At 39.7% G+C, this 19,982-nt stretch overlaps 1 protein-coding gene across 3 annotated transcripts in view; it reads right to left on the reverse strand.

The window, feature by feature from the left end:
- The window catches only part of LOC128663560 (patatin-like phospholipase domain-containing protein 6), a 453,640-nt gene that overhangs the window by 361,602 nt on the left and 72,056 nt on the right, over positions 1 to 19,982 (reverse strand). For all 3 annotated transcript variants that reach the window (XM_053717940.1, XM_053717939.1, XM_053717938.1), the window contains exon 3: positions 2,682 to 2,734. In XM_053717940.1, the coding sequence (XP_053573915.1) occupies positions 2,682 to 2,734 (53 nt within the window). The remainder of the gene's footprint in view (positions 1 to 2,681; positions 2,735 to 19,982) is intronic.

Consider the following 19,982-nt stretch of genomic DNA (forward strand, 5'->3'; position numbering starts at 1 on the left):
AACTGAATTGTGGGTGTGGTGAGGGGTGTATTTATAGGCATTTTGAGGTTTGGGAAACTTTGCCCCTCCTGGTAGGAATGTATATCCCATACGTCACTAGCTCATGGACTCTTGCTAATTACATGAAAGAAATATATATATGTGTGTGTGTGTACATATGTATTTATGTGTTTATATGTGTATATACATCTTTACACATGTAAATACATAAATACATACCTGTATGTACATATATAGACATTTATATATACATACATATCCATCTTTAGAGATGTATATTTATGTATCTCATATCTCACATCTCTGGTCTTTCTTATTTTTTCACTCTTTTTAATTGGCACATTCTTTGAGCCCTTATAACTTTGGTGTGCAATATTGTTTTTTAATAATATTTATTAGATGGTGTTATTATAAGCGTAAGTATACTTAGTAATGTATTTTTTATGTGTTTTGCGCAAAGAATCCTGAAAACCCGATATAGCTTGCATGCAAACGTTTGCGCTCCACTCGTAATCGTGTCCTATATGCTAGATATAATGATGTATTCAGAGCAAAGATTAGCCTAAAAATAATGTACATTTTTAATGTCTTTAAATTACATTTGTAAATTGTTTAAATTGTTGAGGAAATAAGAATAAAGTTTTAGTCTCTAAAACATAATGGGCACTACCATATTGTAATTTATTTAACCAAAATTTAAAAACATGTTCTTCCTGATATCTAATATCATTTGCTGATGCCATTTAGGGACAGTTATAAATAAGCTGATAAAGTAGCCATCTCACTTGGTTTAGTGTTGTTTTAAATGTTACGTTATTATGAGGGTAATAGTGGAAGGGCAATTAGAAGGAATTTTAGCCAGTTTATAAGACCCTTTAACATACTACAAGATTACAGGCAGCTAAGGTGTCTGGTATCCTAAACCAATAGGAGGCAGGGAGTGAGAGGTTAAAGGGACATAAAGCTGCAAAAAGACAATGCTCTAATGTGTTATAGAATTTTATTATTGCACTTTGTCTTGCATATAACTGCAAAGCGGTTAAACACATAGCTAAAGTAAGTTCAATGCACTTTTAGGATCTAACTAAAAACATATGGTGAGTCAATGACAAGTGGCATATGTATATGACCACCAATCACCAGCTAGCTCCCAGTAGTGCATTGCTGCACTGTATTCTTATAGCGCTGCTATTCGTTAAGGCTATTTGAGAGAGAGAAAGAAGAGAGAGAGAGAAAGAAGAGAGAGAGAGAGAGAAAAGAGAGAGAGAGAAAAGAGAGAGAGAGAAAAGAGAGAGAGAGAAAAGAGAGAGAGAGAAAAGAGAGAGAGAGAAAAGAGAGCGAAAAGAGAGCGAAAAGAGAGAGAAAAGAGAGAGAGAAGAGAGAGAGAAGAGAGAGAGAGAAAAGAGAGAGAGAGAAAAGAGAGAGAAAAGAGAGAGAAAAGAGAGAGAGAAGAGAGAGAAAGAGAGAGAGAAGAGAGAGAGAGAGAGAGAGAGAGAGAGGGAGAGAAGAGAAAGAGAGGGAGAAGAGAGAGAGAAGAGAGAGAGGGAGAGAAAAGAAAGAGAGAGAAGAGAGAGAGGGAGAGAAAAGAAAGAGAGAGAAGAGAGAGAGGGAGAGAAGAGAAAGAGAGAGAAAGAGAGAGAAGAGAAAGAGAGAGAGAAGAGAAAGAGAGAGAGAAGAGAAAGAGAAAGAGAGAGAGAAGAGAAAGAGAAAGAGAGAGAGAGAGAGAGAGAGAGAGAGAGAGAGAGAGAGAGAGAGAGAGAAATCAATAGTCAGGAAATAGAATCTAAAAAACATGAGAAGGGGAACAATACAATAAAAAAGAATTAAGCAATGAAAGAGAAAAGGAGAAAGAGGGAGGAGAGGAAACATAATTCTAAGGCATTTCTTACCTGCTACTGTAATTACAGCACATTTAACAACATTAACAAGCAAAAACTGCAATCACTTAAAAAGACAGGAAACCGAAAATCTTTCTTTCGTCATACAGATAATACAATTTTAAAAAATTGCTTTGTCTCTTGGTATTCTTTGTTGAAAAGCATCTAAAGGTAGGTAGCAGGCACGCATCAGGAGCACTACATGACAGCAAACACTGCTGCCATCGAGTGCTTTTGCAAATGTTAAAAGTATTCTTGTAAAACTGCTACAATATAGTGCTTTAGTGGCATGTATGCTCCTGAGCCTACCTACCTGCTTTTTTTTTTTACAATAGATACCAAACTTTTTAAAATTGTATGTTCTATCTGAGTCAATAAAAGGGACATTCAACTGAAAAATGTTCTCTTATGATTCAGATAGAGCATACTTTTACTTTAGACTACTTGTAGAACATACTTTTATTTTAAAATGTTCTTTGTTTTCTTGTTATCCTTTGTTGAAAAGCAGGAAGGTAAGTTCAGGAACGTGCACGTGTCTGCAGTACTATATGGCAGCAGTTTTACAACAATGTAATACATTAGCAAGAGCACTAGATGACAGCACTGGTTCCTGTCATAGAGTGCTCCAGACATACCTATCTAGATATCTCTTCAACAAAGAATAACAAGAGAATGAAGCAAATTTGATAATAAAAGTAAATAGGAAACTTTTTAAAAATGTTATTCTCTATCTGAATCATGAAAGAAACTGAATTGAACTTTTTTGGCCCTTTAACTGAAAAAACACACACACACATGAATCACCTTAGGTGGAATCTTGTGATTATTCATCATTTGGTTATCAGGTAAGGCAGACTCTGTGGGTATAACATAAAAATATATTTGGAGATAAGTCTAATTTGAAAATAAATACAATTAGTTTATTAAAGCACAGCCTAGAAAAAAAGCAGAATACGAACATCCATTAAAAACATGTAATACTTTAAAAACAAAATGTATGCTTACCTGATAAATTTCTTTCTTACCGGATATGGTGAGTCCACGGCATCCTCAATTACTGTTGGGAATATCACTCCTGGCCAGCAGGAGGAGGCAAAGAGCACCACAGTCAAGACTGTTAAGTATCACTTCCTTTCCCATAACCCCCAGTCATTCGACCGAAGGTAAATGGAGAAAAAGGAGTAACACAAGGTGTAGAGGTGCCTGAGGTGTTAGTTAAAAAGAACTGTCTTAATAAAAAGGGCGGGGCAGTGGACTCCCCATATCCGAAAAGAAAGAAAGTTATCAGGTAAGCATACATTTTGTTTTCTTTCCTAAGATATGGTGAGTCCACGGCATCATCAATTACTGTTGGGAGCCAATACCCAAGCTAGAGGACACAGATGATTAGGGAGGGACAAGACAGGTAACCTAAACAGAAGGCACCACTGCTTGAAGAACCTTTCTCCCAAAAGAAGCCTCAGCTGAGGCAAAAGTAACAAATTTGAAAAATTTTTGAAAAAGTATGCAGAGAAGACCAAGTTGCAGACTTGCAATCTTTTCCACAGAAGCTTCATTTTGAAAGCCCAAGAAGAAGAGACTCTAGTAGAATAAGCTGTAGTCCTCTCAGAAGGCTGCTGTCCAGAAGTCTCATAAGCCAACTGAATTGAACTTCTCAACCAGAGAGAAAAAGAAAATTATGTTTCCCAGAGAAACAAACAAACAGGGCAGAAGACTGGCGAAATTCCTAGTCGCCTGTAATTAAAACTTTAAGCACGCACAACATCCAAGTTGAGCAACAACATTCTTTATGAGAAGGATGAGGACATAGAGAAGTAATCACAATTTCCCGAGTAACATATATGTCCGGTACCACCATAGGAAGGAAACCTAACTAGAACAAAGAACTGAGAAGATAAGGTGAATCACACTGCAAGGCTGAGAATTCTAAAACTCTCCGAGCATAAAAGATAGCAATAAGAAACAAAACCTTCCAAGATAACAAATTAATATCTATGGAATGCAATGGCTCAAACGGAGCCTGCTTTAAAACTTTAAGAACAAAGTTAAAGTTCCTTGAAAGAGCAACAGACTAAAACACAGGGAGTATCAAATTGGAAAATTTAGGTGGCGCTTAAAAAAGCTGTGGGTTAAATACTAATACAAACTCTTAAAAATTCCCTCTTTGAAAAAAATTCTTACTAGATGCAGTCAGCTCTTCAAAACACTTAGGCCTAGATTTGGAGTTTGGCGGTAGATGGGCTGTTAACGCTCCGCTGGCTTTTTTCTGGCCGCACCATAAAATTAACTCTGGTATCGAGAGTTCAAAAAAATGCTGCGTTAGGCTCCAAAAAAGGAGCGTAGAGCATTTTTACCGCAAATGCAACTCTCGATACCAGAGTTGCTTACGGACGCGGCCAGCCTCAAAAACGTGCTCGTGCACGATTCCCCCATAGGAAACAATGGGGCTGTTTGAGCTGAAAAAAAACCTAACACCTGCAAAAAAGCAGCGTTCAGCTCCTAACGCAGCCCCATTGTTTCCTATGGGGAAACACTTCCTACGTCTGCACCTAACACCCTAACATGTACCCCGAGTCTAAACACCCCTAACCTTACACTTATTAACCCCTAATCTGCCGCCCCCGCTATCACTGACCCCTGCATATTATTATTAACCCCTAATCTGCCGCTCCGTACACCGCCGCAACCTACGTTATCCCTATGTACCCCTAATCTGCTGCCCCTAACACCGCCGACCCCTATATTATATTTATTAACCCCTAATCTGCCCCCCACAACGTCACCGACACCTGCCTACACTTATTAACCCCTAATCTGCCGAGCGGACCGCACCGCTACTATAATAAAGTTATTAACCCCTAACCCGCCTCACTAACCCTATCATAAATAGTATTAACCCCTAATCTGCCCTCCCTAACATCGCCGACACCTAACTTCAATTATTAACCCCTAATCTGACGACCGGAGCTCACCGCTACTATAATAAATGGATTAACCCCTAAAGCTAAGTCTAACCCTAACACTAACACCCCCCTAACTTAAATATAATTTACATCTAACGAAATAAATTAACTCTTATTAAATAACTTATTCCTATTTAAAGCTAAATACTTACCTGTAAAATAAATCCTAATATAGCTACAATATAAATTATAATTACATTGTAGCTATTTTAGGATTAATATTTATTTTACAGGCAACTTTGTAATTATTTTAACCAGGTACAATAGCTATTAAATAGTTAAGAACTATTTAATAGTTACCTAGTTAAAATAATAACAAATTGGGGCGGAGCTAGCTACCAACATGGCAGGACGTGAATAGCAAGAGCTCCTGACTTAGTTTGCTTTTGAGGTCCAAAACGTGGACTCCGATGGCACTAAAATATCTTAATTCTATATATGGTGTGACAGGTAGAAGGAGAGTTGCTTATCCTGCTTAGAGCAACTGACTGACACTAGGTACCTAGTCTTTTTACCCCGCGCGTGATACACGCTATGTGCGGGACACATTGACATTCTTTGATAATTTATGCTGCTATAATTTCAATTTGGTCCTGGAGCCGCTGTTACTAACAGTTACAAAGTGAGGTGTTAACCTCAGTCAGTACAGATCCAGCCAGTGACACGGACTACTACGGCTACATACCGTGCTCAACCACTAAGAGGAAACCGCCACCAGTGTGGTCAGAACGGCTTGCTGTGAGACGGCTAAACCCGAGTGGGAGTTCACCTGGAAGCTCGAACTTCACTTGATCACCACGGGTGAACCTTTGCTATAAAAGCTGAGCGGCCTGCTTTTGACCGACAGAAGAAAACGGTAAGACGCCCTGGAGCGCCCTTCCTAACATATACACAAGTATCTTCGATAATTGCATATAAAAGGTGGAACACTGTCTTTAAACCTCAGACACTTATCAATTTATGAATTGCCACAAAGTGACTAAAACTATTCTGCAACATTGTTAATCATTTTTTGGATCACTACCCACTGTTGGTCCCTGAACATTTGCGGATTAATTTTATTGCAATTACCAGTGGCCCACATCGATCTGACTATAATCTATGGTCTTTATACCAACGGATGATAAATGCAATTTTAACATTTAATATTTTTTGGAATATATTGGTGGTATTTTTACGATTAACTTTTTATAGGGAGACGTCCCTTTAATTTTGATGTTAGTATTTTTATCTGTTATATATATGCTTAATTATTTTTATTAAACTCCTGTAATTTTTTAGAGATTAAGTGTGGTATTTATTCTTGCTTTTAGCGCCCTCTCATTTTATATTTTGTTATCTCACATACTGATGGTCAGGAGCTGACATGGAAGCTGCAGTCTACCCGGAGCCGAGATTTGGAGCCCAGGAGGGCTCACGAAGCTAGTATTCACAGACGCCATTAGCACAGATCTATTTACTGACTTCCAACCCTTACCCTGGTTAGACGGGTGCTATAGAGGAGTTCAGTTCAGCTACTGATAACCGCTACCTACCAAGGCAAAGCAACGCTGGTCAGCCACAATGGAGGCAATCGACAGATGGGAACGGAAGGCCCAGGCATTAATAGCGCAACATTTCCAGTGCATGCAGAGGGATCTAAAAAACCTACTGCCCCTGTTGAAACCTCACGAAGAAGATATTCACTACTCAGTGCAGAAGCGGAGTACTGTGCCTTCACCCACGCAGACAGATGTTTTTCAGATAAATTCACAGTGTCCGCCGCTGACCCACCCACGTGGCACCCCGCACCAGATCTCTTCTCATAGCGGTAAGAATATGCAGATGTCCTCGCACCCCTACTCGCTGATCCTACATATAGCCCCTACAAAGCCATACCTACAGACATACAGAATAGTGAAGGAACGGAAGCATGCTACTGTACTTAAACTTGGGGCAACACTAAGGGAGTCTGCTCGATTTGGCACAAAAAAGAAGGGCTGTGGGCACGCTCCATTTTGGACACTGAGATACAGACCTACGTGGCAACGCTGTTCTCAAAGCTGGGAACTACCATGGCGCTTAGCCCTCAATGAACGTCCTCCTCCAAGACTGTGTCTGAGCCGGTCTATTAATTCACCCATTGGAGATCTGCTCAGTCGAACCGGCATAGGGTAAAGGTTTCTTAGGAGAAAGACAGCTTCGCAACATATGGCACATGATTTCAATGTCTGGCATACTTCATGGCTATATGTGGGGCTGCAAGCACTTATACTGAACATTAACTGTTTAAAGTTATTTATTGAATTCTGCAGGCTCCTCAATGTTTTTTGTTGACTTCTCTGTCAGTACAGCACAGTTATATGTGGGACTGCAAATATCTATACTGAACGCTAACTGCTTAAAGTTATTTCTCTAATTTTGAAGGTTCCTCAATGTTTACTGCTGGCCTATCTGACAGTACAGCACAGTTCATTATTGTTTGATATTACTTTGCGGGAGCACCCTATGTTCACGTGAGTCTGCTATAACAGGTGCTGCCCTGAGTCTATGAGCACCTTACTAAATGCGCCATTTTCTAGAAATAAACAGGCACTTATGCCTCACCAAGTTAGATTTTTTGCCAATGGTGTTAGGACAGGCATGTCAACTTATCAACGTAAAAGTATTTAATTAATTGTAGTCTTGCTGTAATATCACTTACTTTTGATATAAATGTTTATCATGCTATTAGCTAAAAGTCAGGGTTCTTTCAGGGTATGTCCTGCTGCTCTTTTACACGTTACTATAGTGTGAGTCATAACTTGCTGTTATGTGGATATGGGTTGCTTCTGGACAAAGTTGCTCACTTAACTGTATTTTGCCCCCAGGTTTAGATGCGATACTGGGGTTTACATGACGCTACACCCTGTGCTCTCTCACATGCCATCCTTAATAGTAGACAAGTCTTATATTGTCTCTTCTCTGGTGTATCACTTGCTTAAAGCAGGCATAGCTTAATATTTGCAAGACTTCTTTTTTATATTAGCTAAGGGGGCTCCCTTGTTCATTCCTTTATTTTGATTATGTTATTTTATATGGTTAAACTTTTAATGCTCAACAGCATATGGAAATATGTTATAGCTGACAAGGAGACTATGAGTTCTTGTTCACATATTACTGTTCCAATTCTGTTTACTATTGTTATGAGCCCAATCAAAGTTGGTTGATACCCCTGGCCCTGCAATATAAGGTCCACATATATGCTAGCCCTGTATGGTCTGCTTTTTATTAGAGTGCTCCCAACTCTGAAACTATTAGTGTGCATCTCTCTTCTGAGATTCAAGTTATGTAAGTAAGAGGTTGACTAATTGTATACTATTAACCACTACATTTTATCTCCAACTAGTCTAGGAGACTGGAATAGCACTAAATATGTGTGGGCGCCTTATATCCCTCAGTTTAATGTTCTTTTTATACTATTTTATAATATCTATCTAGGGGGGAAATATCTACATGATGCCCATCAGCTGATCTCAAGATATAGCCCCTTGTTTTATGTTAGAACACCCTATATCATAGAGCCTTGTTAGGGACCAAGCTCATTAGCCATGCTATAATTTTAGTTTCTTAATATACTTGAAAGTGCCTATTAGATTGAAATGCTCATTCTGATACAACCTCTAGCCCCAAATATCACTTTGTCATAGTTTACTGCTCAAATATTATAGTGTTGGGGTCCTGGTTGGCCTCCCCCACATGTGGGTTAGCTTTACACATTACATTCCATTTCTTTGAATGCCCCTTTAACTGCTAGTGCTTCACAAATTGGTGATTGCTACCCTAGGAATAGGAGAATTATGAACTCAAGGCAGATAACTATTTAATTTCACATCGCCCTGTAGTTTATATCCTTAAGACAAATTATCTAGCTGCGCCCCCCCCTTCCCTTCCCCTCTCCCCTATCCCCCCCATTATGAGCGGCTCTTGCCCGCTGCATCCCTCATCCCCCTATATACGCAGGCCTATAGGAGGCCTGATAAATGCCAGCTCCCTTCCTCTCACTATTTTCAGCGTATAGACTACCCCTTATTTGAGAGTAGGGACCACTAGTTACCTGTATTATAAAACTGAGACTTCATTTCTATATGCCCCAGTCACACATGTTTTGATCTCACTGTGCGCATTCTGTATTTAAGGTCATAAAGTCGGTGCTATAATTTACGTCAAATGTTATCTCTCTGTTCTCAACCTAGATATCTTCCATATCTCTGACTCCTATTATTATATAAATATTGAAACTCTATTGTCTAGATATTATCTTAACAAATTCTATATTAGCACACCAATGTCTTAATTTTTATGTACCTTTCATATGTGATTTGTAACAGTTATTTTTCTTTTTGTATTTGTCTTGTGCTGGGACACACTCCCTTTTCTGTTACTTTTATCCGTTGTCTCAATAAAAAATTATTTAAAAAAAAAAAAAAAAAAAATAACAAATTTACCTGTAAAATAAATCCTAACCTAAGTTATAATGAAACCTAACACTACCCTATCAATAAATTAATTAAATAAACTACCTACAATTACCTACAATTAACCTAACACTACACTATCAATAAATAAATTAAATACAATTGCTACAAATAACTACAATTACATAAACTAACTAAAGTACAAAAAATAAAAAAGAACTAAGTTACAAAAAATAAAAAAATATTTACAAACATAAGAAAAATATTACAACAATTTTAAACTAATTACACCTACTCTAAGCCCCCTAATAAAATAACAAAAACCCCCAAAATAAAAAATTCCCTACCCTATTCTAAATTAATAAATGTAAAAGCTCTTTTACCTTACCAGCCCTGAACAGGGCCCTTTGCGGGGCATGCCCCAAGAAAATCAGCTCTTTTGCCTGTAAAAAAAAACATACAATACCCCCCCCCAACATTACAACCCACCACCCACATACCCCTAATCTAACCCAAACCCCCCTTAAATAAACCTAACACTAAGCCCCTGAAGATCTTCCTACCTTGTCTTCACCATCCAGGTATCACCGATCCGTCCTGGCATCCGGTGCTGAAGAGGTCCAGAAGAGGCTCCAAAGTCTTCCTCCTATCCGGCAAGAAGAGGACATCCGGACCGGCAAACATCTTCTCCAAGCGGCATCTTCGATCTTCTTGCATCCGGTGCGGAGCGGGTCCATCTTGAAGCAGCCGACGCGGATCCATCCTCTTCTTCCGGCGTCTCCCGACGAATGACGGTTCCTTTAAGGGACGTCATCCAAGATGGCGTCCCTTGAATTCCGATTGGCTGATAGGATTCTATCAGCCAATCGGAATTAAGGTAGGAAAATTCTGATTGGCTGATGGAATCAGCCAATCAGAATCAAGTTCAATCCTATTGGCTGATCCAATCAGCCAATCAGATTGAGTTCGCATTCTATTGGCTGATCGGAACAGCCAATAGAATGCGAGCTCAATCTGATTGGCTGATTGGATCAGCCAATAGGATTGAACTTGATTCTGATTGGCTGATTCCATCAGCCAATCAGAATATTCCTACCTTAATTCCGATTGGCTGATAGAATCCTATCAGCCAATCGGAATTCAAGGGACGCCATCTTGGATGACGTCCCTTAAAGGAACCGTCATTCGTCGGGAGACGCCGGAAGAAGAGGATGGATCCGCGTCGGCTGCTTCAAGATGGACCCGCTCCGCACCGGATGCAAGAAGATCGAAGATGCCGCTTGGAGAAGATGTTTGCCGGTCCGGATGTCCTCTTCTTGCCGGATAGGAGGAAGACTTTGGAGCCTCTTCTGGACCTCTTCAGCACCGGATGCCAGGACGGATCGGTGATACCTGGATGGTGAAGACACGGTAGGAAGATCTTCAGGGGCTTAGTGTTAGGTTTATTTAAGGGGGGTTTGGGTTAGATTAGGGGTATGTGGGTGGTGGGTTGTAATGTGGGGGGGGGTATTGTATGTTTTTTTTTACAGGCAAAAGAGCTGATTTTCTTGGGGCATGCCCCGCAAAGGGCCCTGTTCAGGGCTGGTAAGGTAAAAGAGCTTTTACATTTATTAATTTAGAATAGGGTAGGGAATTTTTTATTTTGGGGGTCTTTGTTATTTTATTAGGGGGCTTAGAGTAGGTGTAATTAGTTTAAAATTGTTGTAATATTTTTCTTATGTTTGTAAATATTTTTTTATTTTTTGTAACTTAGTTCTTTTTTATTTTTTGTACTTTAGTTAGTTTATGTAATTGTAGTTATTTGTAGCAATTGTATTTAATTTATTTATTGATAGTGTAGTGTTAAGTTAATTGTAGGTAATTGTAGGTAGTTTATTTAATTAATTTATTGATAGGGTAGTGTTAGGTTTAATTATAACTTAGGTTAGGATTTATTTTACAGGTAAATTTGTTATTATTTTAACTAGGTAACTATTAAATAGTTCTTAACTATTTAATAGCTATTGTACCTGGTTAAAATAATTACAAAGTTGCCTGTAAAATAAATATTAATCCTAAAATAGCTACAATGTAATTATAATTTATATTGTAGCTATATTAGGATTTATTTTACAGGTAAGTATTTAGCTTTAAATAGGAATAATTTATTTAATAAGAGTTAATTAATTTCGTTAGATTTAAATTATATTTAAGTTAGGGGGGTGTTAGTGTTAGGGTTAGACTTAGCTTTAGGGGTTAATCCATTTATTATAGTAGCGATGAGCTCCGGTCGTCAGATTAGGGGTTAATAATTGAAGGTAGGTGTCGGCGATGTTAGGGAGGGCAGATTAGGGGTTAATACTATTTATGATAGGGTTAGTGAGGCGGATTAGGGGTTAATTACTTTATTATAGTAGCGCTCAGGTCCGCTCGGCAGATTAGGGGTTAATAAGTGTAGGCAGGTGTCGGCGACGTTGAGGGGGGCAGATTAGGGGTTAATAAATATAATATAGGGGTCGGCGGGGTTAGGGGCAGCAGATTAGGGGTACATAAGGATAACGTAGGTGGCGGCGCTTTGCGGTCGGAAGATTAGGGGTTAATTATTGTAAGTAGCTGGCGGCGACGTTGTGGGGGGCAGGTTAGGGGTTAATAAATATAATACAGGGGTCGGCGGGGTTAGGGGCAGCAGATTAGGGGTACATAAGTATAACGTAGGTGGCGGTCGGCAGATTAGGGGTTAAAAAAATTTAATCGAGTGGCGGCGATGTGGGGGGACCTCGGTTTAGGGGTACATAGGTAGTTTATGGGTGTTAGTGTACTTTAGGGTACAGTAGTTAAGAGCTTTATGAACCGGCGTTAGCCCAGAAAGCTCTTAACTCCTGCTTTTTCCTGCGGCTGGAGTTTTGTCGTTAGAGCTCTAACGCTCACTTCAGAAACGACTCTAAATACCAGCGTTAGAAAGATCCCATTGAAAAGATAGGATACGCAATTGACGTAAGGGGATCTGCGGTATGGAAAAGTCGCGGCTGAAAAGTGAGCGTTAGACCCTATTTTGAGTGACTCCAAATACCGGCGGTAGCCTAAAACCAGCGTTAGGAGCCTCTAACGCTGGTTTTCACGGCTAACGCCGAACTCTAAATCTAGCCGTCAATTTATTAAACACAGTATGAAGACAATTCAAATGTCATTAAAATAAAATTCAAATATCATCACAAATTCAATCATACGTTTTGGCCCAAAACAGTTACAATCACCATTCATACAGCCTACAATTTCTATTCACTGATAACTTTAACTATACTATATAAAAATTGATACAATAACAGGTCAATATCAGTGCTTAATCAACAATAAAATAGTTCAACCATAAAATGCTCCTTCAACTTTTTTAGGTATACTGAGCTTCTATGAATTTCCTTACTGATCGTATCCTATGTAAACACTATGCAACATATAACCACCAGTGCAATGTTTGATATAAGAGAATCGTAGTGTTAACTTGCTGTTAGTCAGTTCAAACAGTATCAGCTGTCTCCAATTGTAAATAATGTGCAATGTTCTTAAACAACTTGGTTATCCAATCACCACCTCTTTCCAAATGCGCTTCCAAATTACAAACACTCTTGGTGCTGGGTGTGCTAATACAGTCTCTTTCCAATAGTATCGCTTTCTTTTTTTTTTTTTTTTTTGTCACAGGATTAATTAAGCGTGTTAGTCTCCTCTAATTATATCTGACATTATCAGTGCAGGGAACATTATTTACAATTGGAGACAGCTGACACTGTTTGAACTGACTAACAGCAAGTTAACACTACGATTCTCTTATATCAAACATTGCACTGATGGTTATATGTTGCATAGTGTTTACATAGGATACGATCAGTAAGGAAATTCATAGAAGCTCAGTATACCTAAAAAAGTTGAAGGAGCATTTTATGGTAGAACTATTTTATTGTTGATTAAGCACTGATATTGACCTGTTATTGTATCAATTTTTATATAGTATAGTTAAAGTTATCAGTGAATAGAAATTGTAGGCTGTATGAATGGTGATTGTAACTGTTTTGGGCCAAAACGTATGATTGAATTTGTGATATTTGAAATTTTTTTTAATGACATTTGAATTGTCTTCATACTGTGTTTAATAAATTAAGTGTTTTGAAGAGCTGACTGCATCTAGTAAGAATTTTTTTCAAAGAGGGAATTTTTAAGAGTTTGTATTAGTATTTAACCCACAGCTTTTTTAAGCGCCACCTGAATTTTCCAATTTGATACTCCCTAGTTATATAGCTACCTAAGGAAGAAGGTAGCTTCTATTAGGTTGGCCAGTTGGGGAACCCAGCGCATCACTTCACACTAATTTTATTAAGACTTAAACACAGGCCTAATTCTGACAAAAAGATTGCACATCTGACACTTACGCCAGACACTAATGTAGCAAAAAGAAAATGCAGAAATCTGACCCTTCAGGGTACTGACTAATAAACCCTTCTCCAGACCTTCCTGGAGAAAGACAAAATTCTAGAAATCCTGACCCTACTCCAAAAGTAGCGCTTGGATTCACAGCAATAAAGATATATATGCCATAACTTATGGCAAATCTCTCTAGTAACAGGCTTACAAGCCTGAATCATGGTCTCAAAGAGCAACTCAGAAAAACCACGCTTAGACAGAACTAAGCGTTCAATCTCCACGCAGAAAGCTTCAGAGAAACAAAAGAATGGGCCCTGAATTAGAAGGTCCCTCTCAGGAACAACCACCCAGATGGAAGACATACATCCCCGCTAGGTCAGTATCTAGATCCTGTGAGACTATGCAGGAACTATAAAAAATACCGAAGCCCACTCCTATGTGATACGAGCAAAGACTCATGGAAGGAGAGCAAACTGAGGAACCCAAATGTCGGAATGAAAACCCAAGAACCGTCAGGGATTTTTGACATAGTCTGCTGATCTGTAGACCTTAAAACATAATGAGAAAATCTGGCGCACTGTCATCTCCAACTCCAGCACCCCTCATTTGAGGGTTAACCTGGAGAACACCTCCGGGAGAAGCATCCACTCCCCAGAATGAACTGACTCTATAGACGTCTGCTCCCGGCATCCACTCCTGGAATGTGAATAAAGGATAGACAACAAATGTGAGTGTCCACCCACGGAACAATACACGCCAATCAAGGCTAAGGAATTCCAGGTTCCTCCCAGGTGGTTGATGTAAACCAACTCCAAGATGGTTATGGAATAGCAGACTCCTCTCAAGTCTATAGTCACCAACCTAACAGGCTGGCGTCCGTGGTCATTACTCAGAAAGGTCTCCTGAAGCATGTGTCCCGAGACAGATGCCCCTGCGAAAAACAACACATGAAAGAATCTCATGTCGACAGATCTAGATCTATCCTCCGAGACAGAACCACATGATCCCCGTTCCACTATCTGAGCATGCATAACAGCAAACTCTCAGATGGAATCGAGCAAGGAATTATGTCCAATGAAGCAACCATCAGACCAATGACTTCCATACATTGAGCAACTGAAGAGCCAAACAGTAGAGTGCAGAGAGATGCAAGAGAAAAGAATCCTTGATTATTCCGACCTCTGACAAAAATATTGACAGAGATAGGAAACTAATATGGTCCCCAAGAAAACTCCCTGTAGCTGTAGCAAGGAAACCCATTTTCAGCTTCACTTCCCATCCGTGGGAATGAAGAACAGACAACAAGATCTCTGTATGAGATTATGCTTGTTGAAAAAATGACGCCTGAACCATTGTATTGTCCAGGAATGGTACCACAGGAATACCCCCGAAACCTGATCACTGCCAAGATAGCCCCCTCTGGGAGCCGTGCCAAGACCAAAGGGAAGAGCCACAAAAAGAGTGTTTGACAGAAAGGCAAAACTCTGGAACTTAAAAATACACGTCCTCCAGGTCTATGGTCACCATGAACCGACCCTCTTGGACCAAGGAAGAATGAAACCACTAGTTCCCATTGAAGGACGGTACCCTGAGAAAACTTATTGAGACATTGTAGATCTAACATAGGATGAAAAATTCCCTCTTTTACGGGAACCACGAACAGGAATGAATAGAATTCTAGACCCCTGTAATAGACAGATTTGAAATAATTAAAGACATTCAACTTTTCCTCCGGAAGATTGCTTTGAAAAGATTTCATCTAACTAAAAATGGAAGTAACTCAGACTCACTCTCAGACGAAGAAAGAACCACTTTGGAAAATTTAGAGACTCTCCTCTCTGAAAGTGAAATGCAAACTGTAACTGAAACAGGTGAACTGCAAATTTCAACTGAAACAGAGGACAATTGGAGAACTAAAATTAAAAACAAATCCTCTTTCATGCCTAAAATGTGTTCCCAACTACAAGTCTACAATGATATTGTCTGTGCAAAGATAATGTCTATCCCTGAAAATAACAAAAATGCCAATCAGAATTTAACATTGAAAGAACGTAAGGCATTAAAAGATATGCAATCCTGGCAAGACGTCATCATAAGAAAATCAGATAAGGGGGGCAACATTGTTCTGTGGCCTATGAACATGTACAGATTGGAGACAGATAAGCAATTAAGAGATCAGAGTTGTTATTCAAAACTGGGGTACAACCCAACTCAAGAATACTTGAACAAGTATATAAACTTGATACAAGGGGCCAAAAATGATAACATCATAGATAATAAAGAGTACAATTTTCTTAAAGTTACAAAACCTACAGTGGCAACCTTCTATCTGATCCCTAAAATTCATAAGAACAAACAACATCCCCCAGGCCGACCAATCGTCTCAGGGATAAACAGTCTTACTGAAAAAGCAAGTCAGTTCGTAGATTACAGATTGAGAAACTATCTAACTCAAATAACATCCTATGTCCAAGATACCACAGATGTACTCAAAAGATTGGAAAATATTCATATTTCATCTGAAACATGGTTGGTAACTGCGGACGTAGAATCATTGTATACATGCATTGAACATGATTTGGGCTTAGAAGCAGTGAGCAGTGAGCAATAACCTAACTATACTTTCATTAGTTCCTAGAAGCAGTGAGGTGGTTCCTTACTATGGAAGACAGATTACATGATGAGTTTGTATTACATCTACTCCAATTTGTACTCAAACACAATTATTTTACCTTTAATAATGGCTTCTTCCTACAGGAAAGAGGAACCGCAATGGGTACTGCTTGTGCCCCTACCTACGCCAACATATTTTTAGGATGGTGGGAGCAAAAATATGTCTTTTCTGATCAAAACTCACAGTTTCTACTGCTCAGGAACTCAGCTTACCGTGTGTCATCCTGTCGTTGGAAGCAGAAAAAGCCTTCGACAGGGTGAACTGGGAATATATGTTTACAGTCCTGAGAAGGTTTGGCTTGCCGACCTCTTTTATAACCTCTATAGCGGCCCTGTATTCCAACCCTTCGGCCACAGTTCAAGGTCTCGGGTTCTGTTCTGATCCCTTTGAGATCACAAACGGAACGAGACAAGGATGTCCGTTGTCACCGCTCATTTTTGCTCTCGCGATGGAACCGCTAGCCGCCGCCATTCGGCTCCACCCCCATATAATGGGAGTGGACGTATATCATACCACCCAAACTACAGCTTTATTCGCCGATGATCTGACAATACTACTTTCAGATCCTATTGGTTCCTTGCCGCACCTCTTTACGCTATTGGAAAGGTTTGCTTCAATTAGCTATTATAAGCTTAATGTCTCCAAAACGGAGGCTTATGCTATTCATGTCCCGACGGAAACGATGATTGAATTAAAGAAGACGTACAAATTTTGTTGGTCTACTTCACATGTTAGACATTTAGGCGTCTGTCTGTCCCATAGTATTCCTACTATTCTCTCACTAAATTTCTCCCCTCTGCTGTCTGAAATAGCAAAAGCTACGGAAACATGGAATGTTCCCTCCTTGTCATGGTTAGGACGCATAGCCGCGTTTAAAATGAGCCTCTTACCCAAGTTGACTTACCTTTTTAGATCTTTGCCTATTCCGATATCTAAGTCCCTAATCCGAAAATTTCAACAGGTGTGTAATAAATTCATTTGGCGACATAAAGTCCCTAGAATTGCCACTAGCACCTTACAACAGCCCATACTCTCAGGAGGGGCAGCTGCCCCTAATATTCTCTACTATCATGAAGCTGCTCGTCTAGCACACGTGACTCAGTGGGGCTCACCGGCTTGCAGTCGATGGGCAGAATTGGAACAGGCTTCCCTCCCATCGGGGGTCACTCTTGCAGACCTGATTTGGCTCCCGACACACGCTAGGCCAACAATGGCTCTACTAAACCCTATAGTAAAAACCAATCTGAAATTTTGGGATAAGATTCATAATTTACCCACGATTGCGCCTCATCCGTCTCCGTCTCATGCAATAAGAAGCCTCCTTCTTGCACTACCGGATACCCACCCACTCCTCTGGGAAGATCTAGGTATTATCAAAGTTTCAGACCTTTATGAAGGGACCCAACTACTCTCCCACCAGGCCTTCCTCCGAAAATATCACCCACCGCTCCCCCTCCATTTCGAGTTTTGGAGACTACGAAGTTTCCTTAAATCTTGGGGTTTTGACAATGGCCCACTACGTCCTAAAACTAAGTGGGAGGCGAAATAGGACCTCAAACTCCCGTTTAAAAAATTACTCTCATCATCTTACCAGGACATACTGCGTCCCCCAATTTTTCTCAAATCCTCACCAATAAAGAGTTGGGAGTCTTCCCTAAAAGTAACCCATGAACCACAGGCGTGGCATCTGGCGACCCAATTAACTAGAAAAACGGTGCACTGTGTCACACTGTACGAGCTGTTTCTCAAAGTGCTTTTGCAGTGGCATCTGACGCCGGTCCGCTTATTTAAGATCTCGCACACAAATTCCCCAAAGTGTTGGAGAGGCTGCGATGCCCTGGGTACCCCAACCCACGTTTGGTGGTCTTGTCCTGTTATTGTACCATTGTGGCAAAAAGCAATCGACTATTGCAATACTAAAGGTATTCTCATTCCATCTACACCTAGTGTGACCTTGTTCCACATCTTGCTTCCTAAGCTGCCTGTCCCACAGAAAAGGTTCTGTGTCTACTTATTCCTTGCACTTAAATTATCCATTGCTAGGATGTGGCTGCAGTCGACCTCCCCAAGCTGGGACCAAATTGTGGAAACCCTAAAATATCTCAAGTCCATGGAAGCCTATGTGTCTCATGTTCATAGTACTGAAGATCAACACGCCCTGATTTGGGAGTACTGTCCTGATTAAAGCTTCCCAGGTTCAATAGCCTCTGTAACTTCTGTCCAAACCAATACACCAAGGGACCTCGTGTCCCTATGTTTAAGCCCTTCTGGTCCCTAGGATTATGATCCACTTCCCTCCACTTACCTCCCTTTAAGACAATAATTTCCTATCCCCTTTCCCCTTCTCCCCGCCCATTACCCAACTCCCCCCCCTCCTCCCCCTTTCTTTTTTTTTTTTGTCCTTCTCTTTCCCTTTTCTCTTCTAATACACTTTACCTCTTTTCCTCCTCTCTTCTTCTTATCTCGCTCTGGAGATATCATCTATTGTCGTGACCTAGATATAGACTAACTCACAGAACCTTTTACTCTGTTGATATAGCTATACTACCTGTGAGTCAATTTTACAATGTTTGCTTGTTATTTGTTATTTAATGATTATCACACTGTCATAATTATATGTTCATCTTAAATATAGATGCCATTTTCTTATTATGCTATAGGACATTACATTCTGTTGAGAACTTTGAGAGCTTAGCGTTCTTGTTATGTGCTGTGGCATACGCCTTGTACGTTCTACCATCATGTACTACCTGTTGAATATGGCTATTACTCTTGTAACCTTAATGCTTGATGTTCTTAATTATGACTGTATTGTGAATGTTTCAATAAAGCATTTAAAAAAAAAAAAAAAAAAAAACTCACAGTTTCTAGAGAAAATTCCCCTCTGGATGAGGTTTATAGATGACATACTGTTTCTGTGGGAAGGCACCAAGAATGAATTAGATCTCTTTCTCCAAAATCTTAATAGGAATAGGCTCAATATCAAATTAACTCATGAAACCAGTCTAACAAAGATCAACTTTCTGGATTTAGAAATCAGTAAAACTACAGAAGGACTCTTATCCATGGACGTGCATAGAAAACCAACAGCAACTAACAGTGTCTTACACAGTACAAGTGCACATGCACCAAACACTATACAAGCCCTACCGGTGGGCGAATTCCTCAGAATGAGGAGAAACTGTTCCTCAGATGTCAACTACAACAAAAGGGCCAAAGAAGTAACAACAAGACTATTGGCCAGAGGTTACAGTAAAAGAGCAATTAAAAAAGCAGAACATCGAGCTAGATGCACTGACAGGAATGAGCTCCTACAGAAAAAACAAAAATCCCAACAGGACAACATCAGATTTATCTCTACATACAATCCAGCTAGCCCACAAGTAAGGAGAATCTTACAAGACAATTGGCATATTGTACTATCAGACCCTATCCTAAACAAAATTCTAGGACCAAAAATCCTAACAGGTTATAGGAGAAGTAGTAATCTAAAAGATCTAATCAGCCCTAGTCATCTGCAAAGTAAAAAAACAGCAACGGCCTTTACCAAAGGATCCTTTAAATGTGGCACATGCTCAACATGTTGTCACATGGTGAAAACACACACAGTAAAGGACCGATTTAACAAAACCCACACAAT

This window comes from Bombina bombina, chromosome 6 (assembly GCF_027579735.1).
Source record: "Bombina bombina isolate aBomBom1 chromosome 6, aBomBom1.pri, whole genome shotgun sequence".
Taxonomy (NCBI): Eukaryota; Metazoa; Chordata; class Amphibia; order Anura; family Bombinatoridae; genus Bombina; species Bombina bombina.